The sequence below is a fragment of the Centrocercus urophasianus genome, unplaced genomic scaffold (genome assembly GCF_019232065.1).
Source record: "Centrocercus urophasianus isolate 14NV4802_14NV808 unplaced genomic scaffold, USGS_Curo_1.0 seq_29, whole genome shotgun sequence".
NCBI classification, from domain to species: Eukaryota; Metazoa; Chordata; class Aves; order Galliformes; family Phasianidae; genus Centrocercus; species Centrocercus urophasianus.
The window spans coordinates 10,594,079-10,611,241 of NW_024884855.1; the positions used below are offsets into that span (position 1 = coordinate 10,594,079).

General features: G+C 43.9%; 1 protein-coding gene across 2 annotated transcripts in view; it reads left to right on the top strand.

Moving 5' to 3' along the window:
- The window catches only part of MAD1L1 (mitotic arrest deficient 1 like 1), a 321,305-nt gene that overhangs the window by 189,741 nt on the left and 114,401 nt on the right, over positions 1–17,163 (top strand). For both annotated transcript variants that reach the window (XM_042828240.1, XM_042828241.1), the window contains one exon: positions 15,452–15,659. In XM_042828240.1, the coding sequence (XP_042684174.1) occupies positions 15,452–15,659 (208 nt within the window). The remainder of the gene's footprint in view (positions 1–15,451; positions 15,660–17,163) is intronic.

Genomic DNA, 17,163 nt, shown 5'->3' on the forward strand with positions numbered 1-17,163 from the left:
TGACTGTGGAGATGCAAGCAGAGGGGGCTCTTTCTCTTCTCACAGCTCAAGGCTTGTGGAACTGCTGGAAGCAAAGGAGCTGCTGCTGCTGCACTGTTCAGGGCAGTGCTACAGCACTGCTGTGCATGATGCAGACAGTGGCAGAGTTGGTATCGAGCTGGTAAGGAACAGGGAGAATTTCCAAGGGCTCCAGGCCATCTTGTTTTCTACTTGCACAGAGTTGCCATCCTGCAGTGGTATTGATTCGTTTTAAAGTAGGGAAGTGATAAATGGATATTTCGAGTGGTTTTGGTAGATGTGACTGCAATGGATGGAGCTGTTTAAATGGAACCTGGAATATCTTCCTTTACCTCACGCTGTTTCTCTTGCTCACCTTGGGAGGGGATCTGCTGATGTCTTGCAGCAGAGCAGTCCCACAGAGAGGCTTTCTCAGTCCTCTTCACTCGTGCTTTGAACTGAAACAACCTCCATCCTTATCCTCTGCTTTCTGTCCCTCCTGCTCACTTCCTGCTGCAGTTCTTGGGGTGTCTGTCACAGCTCTTGAAGGGTTGTGTAAGTTTGGGAGAGAGCTGCTTGGGCTGAATTTCACAGATCCCCTGCGGTGTGCTACAGCAATCAGATCAACAATCAGTTTTTGAGCAGCCTTGGTTCACTGTCACGTTGGCACTTTTTCTTCTAGGTACTGTTCTTTCCCAAGAGTTTAGGAACTCAGCAATTGAGATCTTGTTTGTAGGGAGCAGCGTTCAAAACACAGGATTTAAAAATCAGTGTTCACAAGTTGAGTGTGAATGTGCTTGTTACAGTGCAGAGGAAGCAGAGGAAGCAGGTATGTTGTGTGGTAATACACAGGTTAGGGTTTTTTCTTTTTCACAGAGAGAGGCAACCAATTTATGGTCTCCTGTAAGTTATTTTTAATGTTAGTTACTGGCACTGGGTAGGAAGTGGCTGGGGGAAGAATAGAGATTAGTGGACTGGGTTTATCTATGACAAAGGGCCACTTTGTAGCTGGCTGCTAAAGTTGGCTTTCTCAGTGTGTGAACTCATGCTGTTCAGAACGCTTCTTGAGGGCAGAAACATTATTTATCCATTTAATCTCTGCTTGATGGACATGAAGAGCCACGATTATGTTATTGTTACTGTGACACGTGCATGCAACAAAAATAATCTGAGACTATAGGAGTAAATTAAGTTTGTTCAAGCTGTCTGCTTGCCAGTTCTGCTCCTGCTCTGGAATCCTTCAGGTGCCTCAGTGCCTCCAAAGATGCACAGTGCAACGAAACTAGATGATGGATGATGCCTTCAGAGAACAGCTGTAGAAGATAGATAGGTGACTGGCAGCAGGAAGGGAGGTGGAAGTGTGAGAAATAGTATATTAAAGCTCTGTCAGCAGAAGAGGAACGTGTGTGTGTGTTCCTTGTAAAATAAACATTCTGTGCATGTGGTTGGGAGAGACATGCGTGGTTAAAAGATGTGTATGGAGATGTTTGTGTTTAATTCTTGAGCCTTCTCATCTCAGTCCACTTATGTTTCTCTTTTCTATCTTCCGAAGTCGAAGAGCTTAAACTCACTTTACTCCCATGTGTAGCAGTACTTGTATAAATTTGGACACATGGACAGTCCTTGACAGGCCAAGTCACAGACAGTTGTTGGGCAGAAGTAGGACTTTGTCATAGCGAAATTAGCCCCATTAGCCCATTGCTAACATTGCCTTTTTGCTAAGAACAGCAAGACAGGCCATGAGACTGCTTGCTACAAGGGTTGGGAGGGCAGAAGTTTGTGTTTTCTGTAACAAATTCAAGATTGTGTTAACAGGAGATAAATAGATGTGCTGATCTAAGGCTAAGCAAGGTGGCATGTGACAAACCTGTTTCCATTCCCAGATTATTTTGCACTCTAATGACCAAGTTACCCTTTTCTAAAACTGTACTGTTTCAGTAAGCTGGATTACACCTTTATGGATCAGCATCCATCTGTTCAAGTTGTCTTTTTCACAGTCATAATGACACTTCCTTTAGGAAGAAAAGCACAATTTCAGTGGCTGAATCTTAAGTGTCATTCTTCTTCTCCATCACCTGAGAGCCTGAGTGGCTCTGCTAAGCTGAAATATTAAAATGAGCATAGACTTGGAAGTATTTTTATATTTGGAGGCACCGATTCTAATATAATTTCTCTACAAATTAAAACTCTTCTTGAAAAAAGATTAAACTGTCAGTGATAACATCTAGGTTCTTGTTATGTCTAAGAGGAATAAATGCTGAAGTTACAGAATTGTCTGGAGGCTTAGAAAGTAAGCGGGGAATTGATAATATGAGAGAATGGATGAAAGCAATGGATAACTTTTTTTTTTGAACTGGAGAAAGTGGAATGAGTTGAATTAAGAGGTTTATGGCCGAAAAATACTCCTTCTGGTTCTCTATGTAATGCGGAAAATACTTGCAGAAATTGATCCAGTAACTGGTGGTTGTTCAACAGTCTGCTTTCAATAAGGTACCAAATGCTGGTGTAAAGATATTAAGCAGCAGACAGTGCATTGCTTTACCTGATTAGCCACTTCTATTACAAATTACATTATTTCCCCTTCACTGATTTCAATATGAGCTGTTGGGTTCTTGCTCTTTTTTTTTTTTTTTTTTCTTTTTTTTTTTTTTCCTCTCTGGAGTGAAGAACCACCCAGTGTTAGATAGAGGCCTGATCAAATGGCTTCAGCTTTCTCTGTAGTAAATAGTCTGATTTCTATTCGTTTCTCATGGGAAGGCATTTTTCAGATCATGCCTTATTTGTGGGAATTTCCTTATTTTCAACAAACCTCTTATGCATGCCCACCTCTCTTGTACTCATGGTCACCCTAGTGGGCTCATCAGCTCTGTATTCATAGGCAGTGTTGTGTCTCTGGTCCTACTCAGTCTTCTTCATTGCTGCCTAAAGATTCCTGCTAGCCCCGCAGCATTAAGTTGGATGTAGGCACTGGTTATTGAGCAAGGCCAAGAGCCCTTCTCACAGCATTGCTTTCCAGAAGGTGCCCTCTGTGTTGTGTACCCGAGGCAGCATCCTGTGCTTTGGGACATCTCATGATGCACAGAAAGCTGTGCTGGGAACAGTCAGTTTTCTAAGCTGTGTTTGTGGTTTTGTTGTTTCCTATGATTCTGCCTCTGTTATCTACTTATTTTGCCAAGAATTTATTTTCTTGTATATCCTGGAGAATGTGCACTGCATGCTACTGGTGAAAAGCAATTCTTATTGGAAATAACTTGAGAATGTCATTGTTAGTTCATCAGCTCACGGTCCATTTGGAAACTGCTGTAGTCGTATTTTGCCTTGTACTAGTTTTAAAAGAAAATGTGATTTTTGATACTGAGGCAAATGTTTTATAGAATTCCCATTCTGTTATGTCAACACAGTTATCTTAATTACTTAGACTTGAAATCTCTTCAAGTGTATTTGACAAGACCTGTTTTCCATGAAATTGTGTTACCTGCTCTCTCTGATCTTTTAATGGAGTTATGTATCAGTCCTGTCTTAGGAGTTAAGGGGATTCAGTTTGCGTTCTAGAAGCTTCACAAAAAGTGAACGAGGCAGCAGATAACTTGATCTCTGTGAGGCAAGCTGCTTAATGGCATTTTTCAGTCTTCACAGTCCATACCTCAGCCAGTCTTGTTCTGACTGTAGGAAGTGTGAAATGCGTGGATCAATGCTGCCAATGGGTGATTAGTGATTTGCAAACATCAGGAAGAGAATTCATCTGATGCAGAGTTCTGGGTCGGAGAACAAAGTAGTGAAGGAGTGATTGAGTGGACTGAAGTAATGGAAGCAGATATTTCCTCTCAAGTGAAATGTAAACACTTTTGAGCTCTGTTAAGCAAGGAGATGGCAGAGATTTGTACTCCTTTCGCAGCTATTAGAGAAGACAATATTTTTTTCTTCAGAAATCACCAACATCAAATACGCTTTTCCTTTATCTCTCGATCTTTTTTTGTTGTTGGCTGTTGGGTAGAAATGTATAAATTCATGCTATTTGTGTTCTTAATGACTTTTCTTGAGGCCTCTTATTAATGGCTTGGGTGGATAAATTCTGAGGTGTTCATTATCTGCTGTGGGAAGGAGCTCCTTGGTTTCTATTGATAAATCCCACGCACATCAAAGGCCATCTGTGGATATGTACAGCTTAATGGAATAGAAATAAGTAGTTGTGCCAGAGCATGTTGTGGTGGCTTGTTGTGCGGGGCTGAACTGCACTCTCTGCCTTGGTGGCTTTTTACCCCAAGGCTGAGGAACTGGTTTCTCAGTGGGAAGCATCAGAAAGCTGTAATTTCCTCGAGTCACAATTTTCTTTCATAAAAATGTTATGATTCATGTTGATGATGGGGAAAGTGATGATAGAATCCAAGCCTGAATTCTGTATGGCAGGAAGTACTGTTGTTTTGAATGAGATTTTTGTAGGGTCTTAATAGTTTATAGGTTGACCTAGCAGTCATAACTCTGAGAAGACTTGGCAGTATAGCTTGAAATTATTGCCCCTCCATGTCTCAGTGCAAAATGTGCTTGCTGTTTGTCAGTCCATTAGCGTGGTGAAGTACAACTGGTGGAATAAAACCAAATGAGGGGCAACACAGATGTATTTCAGACCCTTAAGGCATGTACTGATGTCTGCATGGTTGTGTTTACCAAATTTATTTCGAGATGGACTTAAATTTTGGCTCAACTTTATAGCAGTCTGAGTTTGAATAAGGAAGATGTGTTGGAGATGAACTGACACAAGTGGGGTTTATCAAGTTGACAGTCATTTTTTGCTGATGGACCACTGATTCCATTGTTACATTCCTAAACCTTTCAATGTATCTTTGGTTCAAACTGCGTTTAAGAAGAAATGGATGAATAGCAGTTGAAGCCTTGCTTGCAGCTAGGAATTTTTTTTTTTTTTTTTTTTTTCCTCCCAGTGGAAGCCAAGGCAGTGTGTTGAAGCATATGGTTGTACTGATGTATGTCCCCCATGTGGATAGTTGCACAACGTTTGGGATGTAATGCCAGGGGATGTAGCTAATAGTACTTGTAAAGGTGCAGCATAAATCAAAACACCCTTCCTTGTGTCAGGAGAGGTTCCCTCTCTGTTGTGGGAGCAGAAGGTTGCAAACTGGTCTTACCCTCGGGCATTGCTCTAAGCTGGGGTCCCTTGTGCTGTCTGCACCATGTAGACACTGCATCTCCTCTCTGCTGCTCCTCCCCATCTGCATTGAAATTCCTTCCTGCAATGAAGTCAGGTTTGAAATTCCCCTCATAGGCCCATGAATTTATTCACCTTTGGGGACTTTCCAGGCCTCATCAGTGCAATGGGTGAAACAAAAACAAGTTACCAGCTCTTCCTTTCTCAGGCCATATGTAACTAGTGTGGAGTATTGATTTAGTTTTGATGTGATGTAGTCTATAAATATGCATGAGGATTTAAGGTTATTTAACTGTGCTTTTTAATTCTCCTTGCATTGCTGACTCTTCCAGTCAAGGCTTTCTTTGTATGCACAGCAAGCTGCTCTGTAACCACGCTGTTCTCACTGGCTGGGACCTCTCTAATGTTTCTTAATCCCAATCCTGCAGGAACTTGTAATGTTCAAGGAACAGAAGGACACGAAGCAGTTCTCTTTTACTTGAAGACCAAGATCCTTCTGGGGGCTGGGTAGGGACCACAAGGCCGTTGCTACCATAGGGTCTGGAGGAAGGAGACAGAGGCATGTCCCATGCTCTTGAGAAGAGCAGAAGAGCTCTGCTCAGCAGAGGTCTTACAGCTTACTTAAATAAAGAAGGTAACCTGACCAGATGGTGAGAAGACAAAGAAAAGCTAATGTTTGTCCTGAGGAGTAGCAGTGAATGTACCCTCTAAATTGATATCTGTTTTTTTTTAGAAACTCCTGTCTCTTACTTGAAAGAGAGCACAAAGCAAACAAATGAGGGTTCTGCATATTCAGCACATTTAACTGAAACTGTAGTGGCTTTTTCTGGTGAATAATGTGGGTAGTGGCATGGATAATTAAGGTGTACTTACATGTATGTACATTTTCTAATTTTGAGACGGTGGAAGCTCCCTGCTTGCTCTCTCACTTCTCCCTCTACAGAATTCTCTACTACTGGAGAGGTGTTCTTGCGATATCTGGTTAGATGTCATGTTGGTGTGGGGGAAGGTCAGCTTTCCCTGTGCAGAAGCTTTGTCAAGAGCAACAGAAGAGACTGTGGCTATTGGGGGGAGGGGAGGAAGGGGAAGGGAGAAGAAGAAATAGAAATGCCAATTTTTCTCTAGCTTTTCTTCCCCTTGATCTGTTGCAGGGACACATTTTGTTTTCCTCATTTTTATCTTCTACTTGTCCAAAGCAGAAGGAGGCTGGGAGGCAATAGCATCTCATGGTGAGAGGCTGCAGTGGTGCTTGTTTAACCTGGAGCACATTTGCTGTAAAACCCACTCAGGCACTGACCGGCTGCTCAGAGACTGTCAGAAATGAGTCCTCCAACCCGTTTGCGTCTGTCAGAGCTGCGGTATGATGTGAAAGGGAACTTGGCTTGCTCTTGAAGCAGAGCAGCTCCCAGCTCGAGGCAGGGAAGCTGCTAATGAAAGTGCTAGCTGCCCTGCGCCCATCACCAAAAGGCACTGAAGCTGCCTCTCAGCCTGTCAGGTCTGAGAACGCATGCAAGGACGTACAGCAATACTTGTATATGCACTGAATTACAGCATCAAATGGTGCTGGAGTGCTTGAGGCCTTTGGGAAGTTGCGGTGTTGCCGTTAATGCTATCGCTTCAGCAGCCAACCTGATGGACAAACAAGCAATGTGAGTGGCAGCTCTGCCTTTCTTAGGCTTGTATATGCTTAGCTGAACTTCTGATGTGTCCCACATCAGATCATGAAGGTGATTGCTTCTTACATCGCTATTCATTTTCTCTTTATGTAAGATAGCATCTGAAAAATACTCTTGGGGTTTTGCTTAGGTGTACTAACTAGAAAATATTATTTTGCAGTTTTCCTTTCTTTTCAAAAGACCTCAAGTCTTCATAGAGGAGCCTCTGCAACCATATTTCACTCTGCCTCTTTCCTCCTGTTTGAGGAGCAAGGATCCCACACTAGCACAGGGATTTGTGATGCTTTTCTCCTCTGCAATCTCCCCTTGCAATCCCACCTCAATTTATTCCAAAGTAGAGCTTTACAAAGAAACGCAGAATTACTGAGACATTAAACTGCGATCTATGGAGCATTGTTGGGAGGGGAAGCTTTGGTTGGATATCTGAATTGGAGTCAATGCTACAAAAACCCCTCGATTCCAGTATCTTCCATCTTCTTTGTCTATTTGTTCAGTATCTGTGTGTGCACATTGCATGCACAATAAGAAAACAGTGAAGTAGTCAACTACTTTTTAACTTTATGCTTCTCTGGAAAAATGGGTTTTGGTCTAGCATTTCTCAGCAGTATTCTTAACTGGAGGTGACTTCATTCATATGGGAAAGTTGACAACATGTATTTTTTGAAAGTCAGATCTATGAGAACCAGCATTTCTCACTGTAGAGTTAATTCTTATCTCTGGAAAGAGGAATTTTAAAGTGGAAGCTGTAATCTCTTTGGGACTGTTTTCTATATCAATGTTGATTCTTTTTCCTTTGCCTTTATCAGCGATTTTGAACCATCACAGGTCTGTATGCTACCAGAGTGTAACTAACAGCGACTTCTTATGAACTTTGTTCTCTGGAAAGGCAGAAATCTTTGGTTTGAAAAAGCAGAGTAGAAATCCTGAAATTCAGAGCTCTGGGTGGTAACAAGCTGTCCTTCAGCAGACTGTGATTTTCTTCAATTTCAATAAAGGGATGAGCTGCAATGCTGCAATTGAAAGGGACAGTGAATGCTTGAACGTGTTTCTCTTCTCAATTATCCCAACTCTCTGTCATTCCTTGTCTTGCTGTCCCAACTTCCCAATGTTTCCATTGCATTTATTTGTGTCCCAGACCTCATCTGAATGCCCTTACTCAATGCAAATTATAGGCTCGCATCCTCCAGGGGATATTGCATTTGGAAGTGGTATAGAAGAAAATTTTCTTCTAACTCTACCTGAAAGGCTTCAACAGCATGGGTGAGACAACTTATTTTACTACCTGTGTTGCAGCAGTGCCCGAGATGTTGCATGATGTAGCAAAAGATACAGTCTGGTGTTAGAGCAGTGTGATTAGGGCGATTAGAGCTTTTCGTCTGCAATATATAATATATTCTTAACTCCAACTTCCTCTCTGTCTCACTGCTAATTTTCTGTAGTTGCTGCAGTAAAAGAGGGCCGTAGGGAGGAATATCAATGAGTACGTGTGTGGCAAATCAGATGTGGAAGGAAAAGAAAATGGGAAAGAAGGATCTCTGGGCAAGGAGCAGTTCATCCAGGTGTTGGAGGTGTGGTATTGATGGAGTGAGGAAGGGGTTGGAAAAAGAGCAGGATAATTATCTGTGGCATTGCATGTGAGAGTAGGGAACTGAAAGCTGATGGGAACTACCCCAGATACTGGGGGTAAAGAGACCTAAAGAGTATCACAGAGATCATCATTACCTCTGCTGTTCTGGGAATGGCTAATGTGGGTGCACAGGAGGCCCCAGCAGAAGGGCTTCATGACCCACAGTGTGCAGACCAGGGGTCATGTAGTTGGAGCAGAAGATAGACCTTCATGTTTGGGGAAAAAGGAGCAGGAGTGGAGCTGCGGAGGCTGCCCATATTATTTTCTGCTGCCTGAGTGTCAGGGATGTGTGTGCTGCTGGTATATACACAAAGATGATAGGGAAAAATGTGGGAAAGAAGGTATAGGGTACCAGCATGTGATCTGGTGGGAACTGGTGAGTCCTGCCTCAACATCCAGCACCTTCTGCTTGTTTTCAGCTGTTTGATTTCAAGTGCGTGCATTCTGGCAGAGGAATGAGGAGCAGGTGGTGGTGGTTGCTTATTTGTAAGCTTGCTCTGTCTCATCTTTGCAATTCCCTTTTGTTAACGCAGCTCCTGTTCCGTGCTCTGCAGAGGTCCCTTGCTGTATTTACCTTTTGTGGCAGAGGGATGTGGGGCTGGGCTGTGTGCTGTGCCTCGTGCCGGGCACGCAGGGACTGCTTTGGGATGAGGTTTGTTTTGGGTTTTGCTCTAATCGCTTCGACAAGCCTGAGCAAAGAAACTGGAAGAGCAAAGCCAAGAAACAATTTCCATTAAAATGGCATTTCCCGAGGAAGGATTAAGCTTTCTGAGACTGCCTTGTGCCGTGTGGAGCAGTGCCTCCTGTATTTGTTCAAGGGAGCTGAGCACCAAAACAAATCTGATTTCTTTCTGAAAAGAAGCTGGTAAAAGTGAAGTAAAGGTGGGCCAGGTGAAGGTGCTCAGCGGTGTAGCCAGGCCGACTGCCCTTAATACTGTACAGCAACAAGAGCTGGGGGATTTGCACGTGTCTGTCAGATGATAAATCCCAATTCTGCCTTCCTGCTGTTTTGTTTTTTTTTTTTCTTTCTGGTTTGCTTTGTTTTTATTCTCCATGTTAGAGTAGGGTTTCTGAGGGGTATTGATGCAGGACTAATGACAAATGATTCTGGATATAAATGACCGATACTCATCAGCTATCAGATAAATATGTTGAACAAAGACTTGTAATGATTTGTGACTTCTCTACCTTGATAATTCAGTGACAGTATTTGTTACCTGTTTGCAGAGCCCCTGTGTATGTGTGTGGCTGCTTACTCACAAATGTTTTCTGAAGAGCAGTACTGCCATACAGAGAGCTGAAGCCTTGGGGAAGGCTTCCATGCCTGTATCCCACTATCTGCCTTGGAGAGGCTGCAGATAGAAGCAGGTGCCTTCCTACTTGGCTGCTTTTCAAGCGCTCCCTTCCCAACCCCCCTCCAATTCCTTATTTACACATTGTGTCTGTGTTTAAGAAACTTTCTCATCTATCTCCTGCAGATAGATACAGTCATTATTTGAGATGTTCTTCCAAGGTAACTATTGACCCATCATTCCTTTAAAGCTGATACAATCTACTAATCTCCTGAAATTGTTTCTATTTAAGTTCCAGGGTATAGAATAATGTCTCCCAGTCCAGCAATATAGAAAACTTTCTTTGAGGAGATGGCATGGGAAGTAATGTCTGAGCTGAGAAAGCAGCAGTGTGCGTTGCTGGTATTTGGGTGGCACTTGTTCTGTGTGAGAGCTGTGCAAAGGAAGAAGTGGTCCTTCCCTGGAAGAGCTTCCAACCGACAGCCTTTTCTCAGCAGGGGCAAGCACAATCTGTTGCATTGCAAGCACGCAGCGATTAAACTCAGCTGTCCATATGCTGCAACAGAACTTATTGTGCTGCTCAGAAAGCTCAATCTTTGGAGGTTGATAGACATCAGAGCTATGAAAAAATAAGGCACTTAGCTGCACATCGGCCTCGTCTATGGGTTTTTGCTTGCTAGTGCAATAAGCAGCAGGAGCCTTTGAGAGTGGGAGGGCAGTTGATAATCCTCGATAGTGCTTGCTGTCAGTGACAGTCACTGCCTCCTTGGGATGTATGAACTTCTTTAATCTCATTAGTGATGTTAGATGAACGTGCTTTGGTGATGCAGGCTATTCCCTTGGCCAGCAGTTCCACCTTCTGATGAGGAATATCTGCAGGAGATGAATAGATCCTAAAGGAAATTGTTAAGCACTGAATGTTTCATCAGGTGAAAAGTAGTCAGTGTGGTTTTAAGTACTTCGTTCTAACCTGTGGGCCTGTGAAAGTGAAAGCTTTTATAGTTCCCTGAGAAAGACATCCCTGAACTGGGACCGTGCAGTTCTCAAGCAGTCACAAGGAGAGATGCCAGATGAAGCTCAGCCCTTTTCAAGATGCTGTCACTGGCAGCTCTCATTGTTCTTCTGAACAGCTACTCTTCTAAAGGAAAAGTTTTCTGTTTTCCAGAGATTAAAGCAGTCCTGTCTTCATTCACTGTTTTGTCACTTGACTGACTCTTCCCTAATGGGAAGATTACCGAGGAAGTTTTTGTGCTATAATTCTAACAGGTACACCAACACATGCTGACTGTTTGCTGATAATGTAAGTTTAAAAAATGACACACAGCATCTGCACAATTACCTTTTCAAGGTATTGTTTTTTTCTGAACTGGGAGAAGGAAGCAGGAGGACAAGCAGTACCATCTGACTTGGCTTTGTACGTCTTTACTCTACATGGCAAATTGACCCTGTTGCAAACCCTTTTTTCCTATAGTTTTTGTCAGAAAGTTTGTTGGTAGCCCTGATCTTAGAGAATTTTTGTTCCATGTCCCAAGGTGTGCCTGGAGCATGCTGCATTAAGGCAGTACTTGTGTGGTACATCTGCTCTGTCTGTCTCGCATGATGTCTGTATGATCGCAAGTGGTGGGATGGTGCTCAGTTTAGCAGTGTGAGCAGTTTTTTGTGCTAGGGGCTTGGGTGCAGGGCAACATGATTTCACAAAATGTAGAACGTTAACGTGTGGAGTCAACAAATCTCTGTGAAATGTCCAGTGCTCTTCTGAGAGCATAGAAATGCTTTTGCTGCTTTAAGCACCAAATCAGCTAGTTAGCATCTTACTTTCCAGGAATGAATAATTCACTGTACTGCCAAGTGTCAACCAGGCTTGGTTGCAATCAATCAAGATATTTATTGCTTCCATCTAAATGGAAACTCTGTGTACATTTTTCTGACAAATCTGAATTACTGGCTCGCTGTTATTCCTTGAAAGAAGAATCAATGAATGCCAGCAGTTCTCTCTAGCTGGAGTTATTTACTCTTCAGCATCTCTACAATTGCCAAATTCTTAAATATTGGGGAAAAAGAGGGGTGAAGGGTGGGCTGTGCTGGGAAACCAGCTGTAGTTATTTTTGCTCTCTGAGAACTGGCCACAATGTGCGATGAGCAGAACAACCTACCGAGGTATTTCTGAATGAGCCAGGGAAAGGGCAGTGCTTTACTGTTACATCCCACCAAGGAGTTTGCCTACAGGTCTTATTTTGGTTCCATCCCTAAAATGTCTCGTGCTTCTATGTGCAGCCACCTTGATCGTAAGTGGATTTGGATGCTTCTGATGTTCAAGCCACACTTGGAGCATGCATTTCACACCCCTTGGAAAAACTCAGCATGTACTACAGTGTATTGTGAGATGCTTTTTTACCTCGCTCCTTGTCTGTGCTGGTTTAGCATGGCAGCAGCAGCTGGAGCTGCTCTTGGGCAGTCGCTTTGGGATTTCCAGTTCCTGCTCAAAGAGCCTGGTGCTTGGCAGAGTCCCTTCTTTGTGATGCCTTTCAAATGCCACTGTTTGTTCTGCCTCCTAGATTAGAAACAATATTCTAAGTAGAAAAGCATTTTAGTTCTTCTCTCCCAGTGCCTGCAACACCATTTTCCAGGCTTCCATTGCAGAGCTGGAGGGACAAAATTCTGATCAGTAAGACTTAATGTATTATGGGTGGAAAGGCATTTGATGAAGAAAACCAGCTATCTACGTTTTTTTTCCAGAGCTAAAAGGATCCTAGGAGGAGAAGGATGTTTGCTTTCTTCAGTTTTGGGTTTCTTAACAGTATTAGGGTTTCATTTCCTTCAAAAGCTTCTGTGATTGTAATGCTGCTTTGCTGCCTGCTCTGAGTGCTTTCCAGCTGTGACTCTTCCCAAAGCAAACCTGAGTCACTCCCAACCTTCAGAAGTTTGCAAGAACACTCTAAACAGTTATAATGCCAAACTCTGTTGTCTGGCATTAAGCACATGTGCATCTGATCCCTTCCATCTGAAGCTCTGCTGTGCACCATCTCCACAGAAAGCTTCCTGCATTTGTTCGAAGCTCTGTGATGTCAGTAATTTTTGCAGAGACTTGAGGAGCACTGTGCTTGGTGCAGCTGTGTAAGGCAGCAGGATGGTCTTGAGGCTGAGGGTCATCTGTGAGTTCTCCATTCATTGCTGCCGCAGTGATGCCAAGGGGCCTTGAACAGGAGGCTGCTCCTGTACCCCTCCTACCCTCGAGTATTGCATCTTCGTGCTCTGTTGTTGGGCTTTCACTGCTAATCTCTCCTGGGGTTTGCACAGTACCTAGCTCGCTGGGATCCCTGTCTCACTTGGTTTCTTTAGGCATTACTGTAATATAAACCAGCAGCACTAATATTTTAGCTGTAGGGAGAACTGTGCTAGTTTGATCTGTGCCTTGTGGAATAAAGAGAAAGCTACTGCCCCTAGCCCAGGAGTGTGAGTAGCATAGCAAATGTATTAGTGATCTTCCAGAAATGTTAAATGAGATGCATTGTACCATAGCCCTCAAATACAGCCTTCATATCACAGAGGGTTTTTAAGAGATTTGCCTGTCTCAGTGTAGCTTCAGACGGACACGCTCAAAAGGGCTGGAGAGCACTGGAAATGAGGGTGAGCTTTAGAACTGAGTTTCTGAGCATGATTTTCCAAGAGTGCATGTTTTAAAAGGAAAGGATAAATAGACTGAAGAAGCTCAGAAAGACAAAGCAGTGAATCTTCTTGGCAGCACTTTGCAGAAAGGCCAGAGAGATATTTTAATAGTAAATAACCAGCAAAACAAATGGGCTGGTGCTGCACATGTTAAAGCAGTCTCAGCAGGGAAGGGAACAGCAGTCTGAGTCTGTAGGGTTTTCCTTCCCTCCTGGATCCTGCTGCTCTGTGTCTCTTTGTTACGTGAGAGTTTCTGCAGTGTTGGTGCAATGTGAGATCGCAGGTGCTCCCTGCTTGAGCCAAGGAGAGATCTCTGCCTGATGCTGTGGTGGTGCAGCCTTGCTCTGCAGCTCTGAGCTGTAAACAGCACCACAAACTTCGGGTTTGAATCTGTTCTCTTGAAAGGCAAATGAGGGCAAGGAGTGCCCTGGCCAAGCTAAGAGTATGAGAGAGGAGAGCCCTGAAAGGCAAATAGCACCAGGAGTTAGGCTGCCTGCAGTGGGAACTGCTTCGTAAATGCTAGTGTGTTGCTGGGAAGAGTAGGTCTGATAGACTCTGTGTTCCCTCTGTTAAGTATCTTGGGGCTGCTACTTGAGGCCCCTCTCCTTCAGTTCCCATCTAAATATCTTCAGGCTGAAGCTGTCAGTGGGTTGATGCTCTCTTGGTCCTGCTGCCATTCTTCTCTTCCTCTGCATGGAAATGAGGTCACAAAGCCCCATTTCTGTGGGCCTGCAGGTCCAGCGCTGCCCCCCCCTCCGTGTTCCTGGGCACCACAGGGCCTGAGGTGGTGTGAGAAGTGTCACCACCAGGTATGTGATAGGGCATGGAGAGCACTGCTCTGATGGTGGGAACACCCAGCTGGACCGAGGGCCTTGGCTCTCTGTGCCTTGTTTTCCCAGTTCTGTGGTGAGTTAGCCCAAACTTCCCAAGTCCTCTTGTGTTAGGAGTTCTTCACCCCCACTCTTTGCATGGGATGAACAGGTACCATCTCCTCACTTTGGTGAGAGCACAAGCTTGTCTGTGCTGCCCTTCTGGTACGTGGATGGAGTGTTTTAAATGGTTGCAAAAGGTGTTCTTTAGCAGAGCAGTGTGGGGGCTGCCACCAGCAGCATCGGGAGTGAAGTTGTTCAGTCTCTTTGGGGGGCTTTCGTTTGCCCCCCGAAAAACATGAATGTTTCTAGCACATTATTTATGAAAATTAAATGATGGAATTGGGATGATACCTGCCTCATGCTGCTCCTGATGGTTAATTAATGTTTACAAAATCACTTCAGGTCCTGAGATTTAATTGAAGGAAATATATATTACCATATAAAATACCTTTTTATACAGGCAGTGCAATAGGATTTCAGAGTGCTGGGGAAGCCAAGATTAGCATATGCTTTACTACTTTTATGGTTGTGAGGCTTCCCATAGTTTCTGTGAAAATTGTCTCTCTGAAATCACAAATATAACATCAGTGTTTTCCTCTCACTTGGAAGAGATATTAATCTGCTATCTTAGAACTTGACTGTTTAAACTGCTATAAATGCAACTAACCTCTGAGAAAAGAGAAGTGTAAAATGAAATATCTTTTGACTTGCTTGGGGTGAGCTGATACAACTTGCTAATGACTCCTCCACTGCAGTCATATGGATGTTGCTGGCTCGTACTGGTAATAAATTAGGCTGGCACTGGGTGTCCTGCTGTAGTTTAAGTATGCATTTGCATGTTCATTATAATCTCCTTCTATCAAGAGATTTAAAATACAGCTATAAAACTTCATTTCTGGAGTTAAATTTAACAATGGAGGTGTCAGCCAAGGAGCAAGCTCTGTGGAAGGTTGTGGGTTTTTCTTCTTCCCAGAATAGTGAGAGGAAGAGAGGCAATCCTGGTTCAGCTGATCTGGGCTGTTGGAATAACACATTATTACTGCATAAGTGTCACACCTTATGCTGTAATCTTTTTCATCTTATACAAAAAGCAGTACGGTTGGGTGGTCTTGGAGTTGGGATCTGTTACTCAGTTTACTTCTGTTGTTTCCAACACGCAGGGTGACTATGACCCCAGCAAAACCAAAGTGCTTCATTTCAGCATGAACCCTGCAAGCCTGGCCAAGCAGCAGCGCAAGGAAGAGCAGCAGCAGCTGCAGGAGGAGTGTGAGAGGCTGAGGGAGCTGGTGAGGGTGCTCGAAGCTGGCGGCTCCATCCATGGGAGTCTGGAAGGAGTTGGGAGCTTTCAGTCACCGCAGGAAGTTGCAGGTAGGCTGTTGGCTTCTAGGCGTGAAGATCTTATCCGTTCCATATTGCCAGAGGAACTGACTGCCAAAGCAGATGGAGATGTTGCAGACCGTGTGCTTGCTGGGGTGGTTATGAGGAAAATGAAGAGAAGTGGGGCTGGTGCAGGATGGCAGGTTGGTACGGGGGGGAGGTGGTAACGATGAACAGTAATAATCCATATCACTTGCTAATGAGAAATGAAATACCAGTGTAGCAGCTTTCCCATGCTGGTGCTGCCAATAGAGTGAAAGGAAATATTTCCTTCCTTTCAGGGCTGCTCTAGCCCTTGAGGTAGTACAAACAGCAGGAAATAACTTTCATAGCCGCAGGGGAGCAAGTGGTTGAAATCTTTTCAGACCTGGCTTAAAACAAATTAATATTGTTTATCAGTGTATATGTGCCCCATTAATCACAGTTACATTCAATACTCCATGAAAATAGAATACATCTTTCACTGAGCTAAATACATTTCACAAAAATCTGTGGCTCTCCTCCAATACAGTCTGTCTTCCCTTCACAAGCGTGTGTGAGCCTTTTTAGTACAGTAACCCCTAAGTCAACACCTCCAGACGTGCTCTCAGACTCTGTAAATCAAGGTAAGGATATCAAAAAAAAACGACCCATCATCTACAAGGCTGTGAGGTGGCTGAACTGAGTCGAGTTGTGCTGCAGAGCCCAAGAGACCTTACTGCTGTAATTCTCTCACGTATGCTCTGCCCTCAAAACGTTTTGTTAGAGAAATGTAAGAGCTGTGAGGAGCTGAACTGATGTGCTCCAGCAGCACGTGCATGGGATGTGTCTGGAGGTCAGAGTGCTCCCTCAGATGTGGTGAAGAGGGCAGAGCGTTCCTCTTGAGCCATGTGTGTCAGAGACCCACATAGAGGCAGAGCCCTGACTGGAAAAAAAAAAACCTTACAACAAAACATCTTTCACTGCTATGGCACAAAAATGTTCTGAAAGCAGCTTGCTTGTCTTTCCACTGCTGAAAGGAAAGTTCTTCATTGCTGTTAAGACTGTTTCAGTCTCATAGTGGAACATGCCAGCATGTAGTCTTAGAAATATGGTGGTGAGAAGTACAGATGGGTGGTTTTAAAATGAAGAGCTGAAGATGTGCTAGAGGTACAGTGATGGTTTGTCACTGTTGTTGTTTGTGGATGCTCCAACAGATGCATAAGCATCCACTTCCCAAATGTTTAAGGAAGGCTATCTTTGCCTGTAGGGGCTTCCAGTCTGAGGTCCCGGTGGGATGTGTGTAGTTCTCAGGGTTAATGTTTACCTTACAGTCTGCATTTGAAATGTCACTGGTGTTTAAATTACAGTGGCTGTGGCTGGTTGGTGCCCTTGCCTGTCACTGTGGTTGGCACAGCTGATACTGCAGAGCCCACAGCTGGCACTGCCCCTAAGCCCTGCATGGAGAGTGACGGTCAGGGGCAGACACTGCAGAGGTGAGGTCAGCTCTGTCTCTGCAGCTGATGAATGAGCCTCT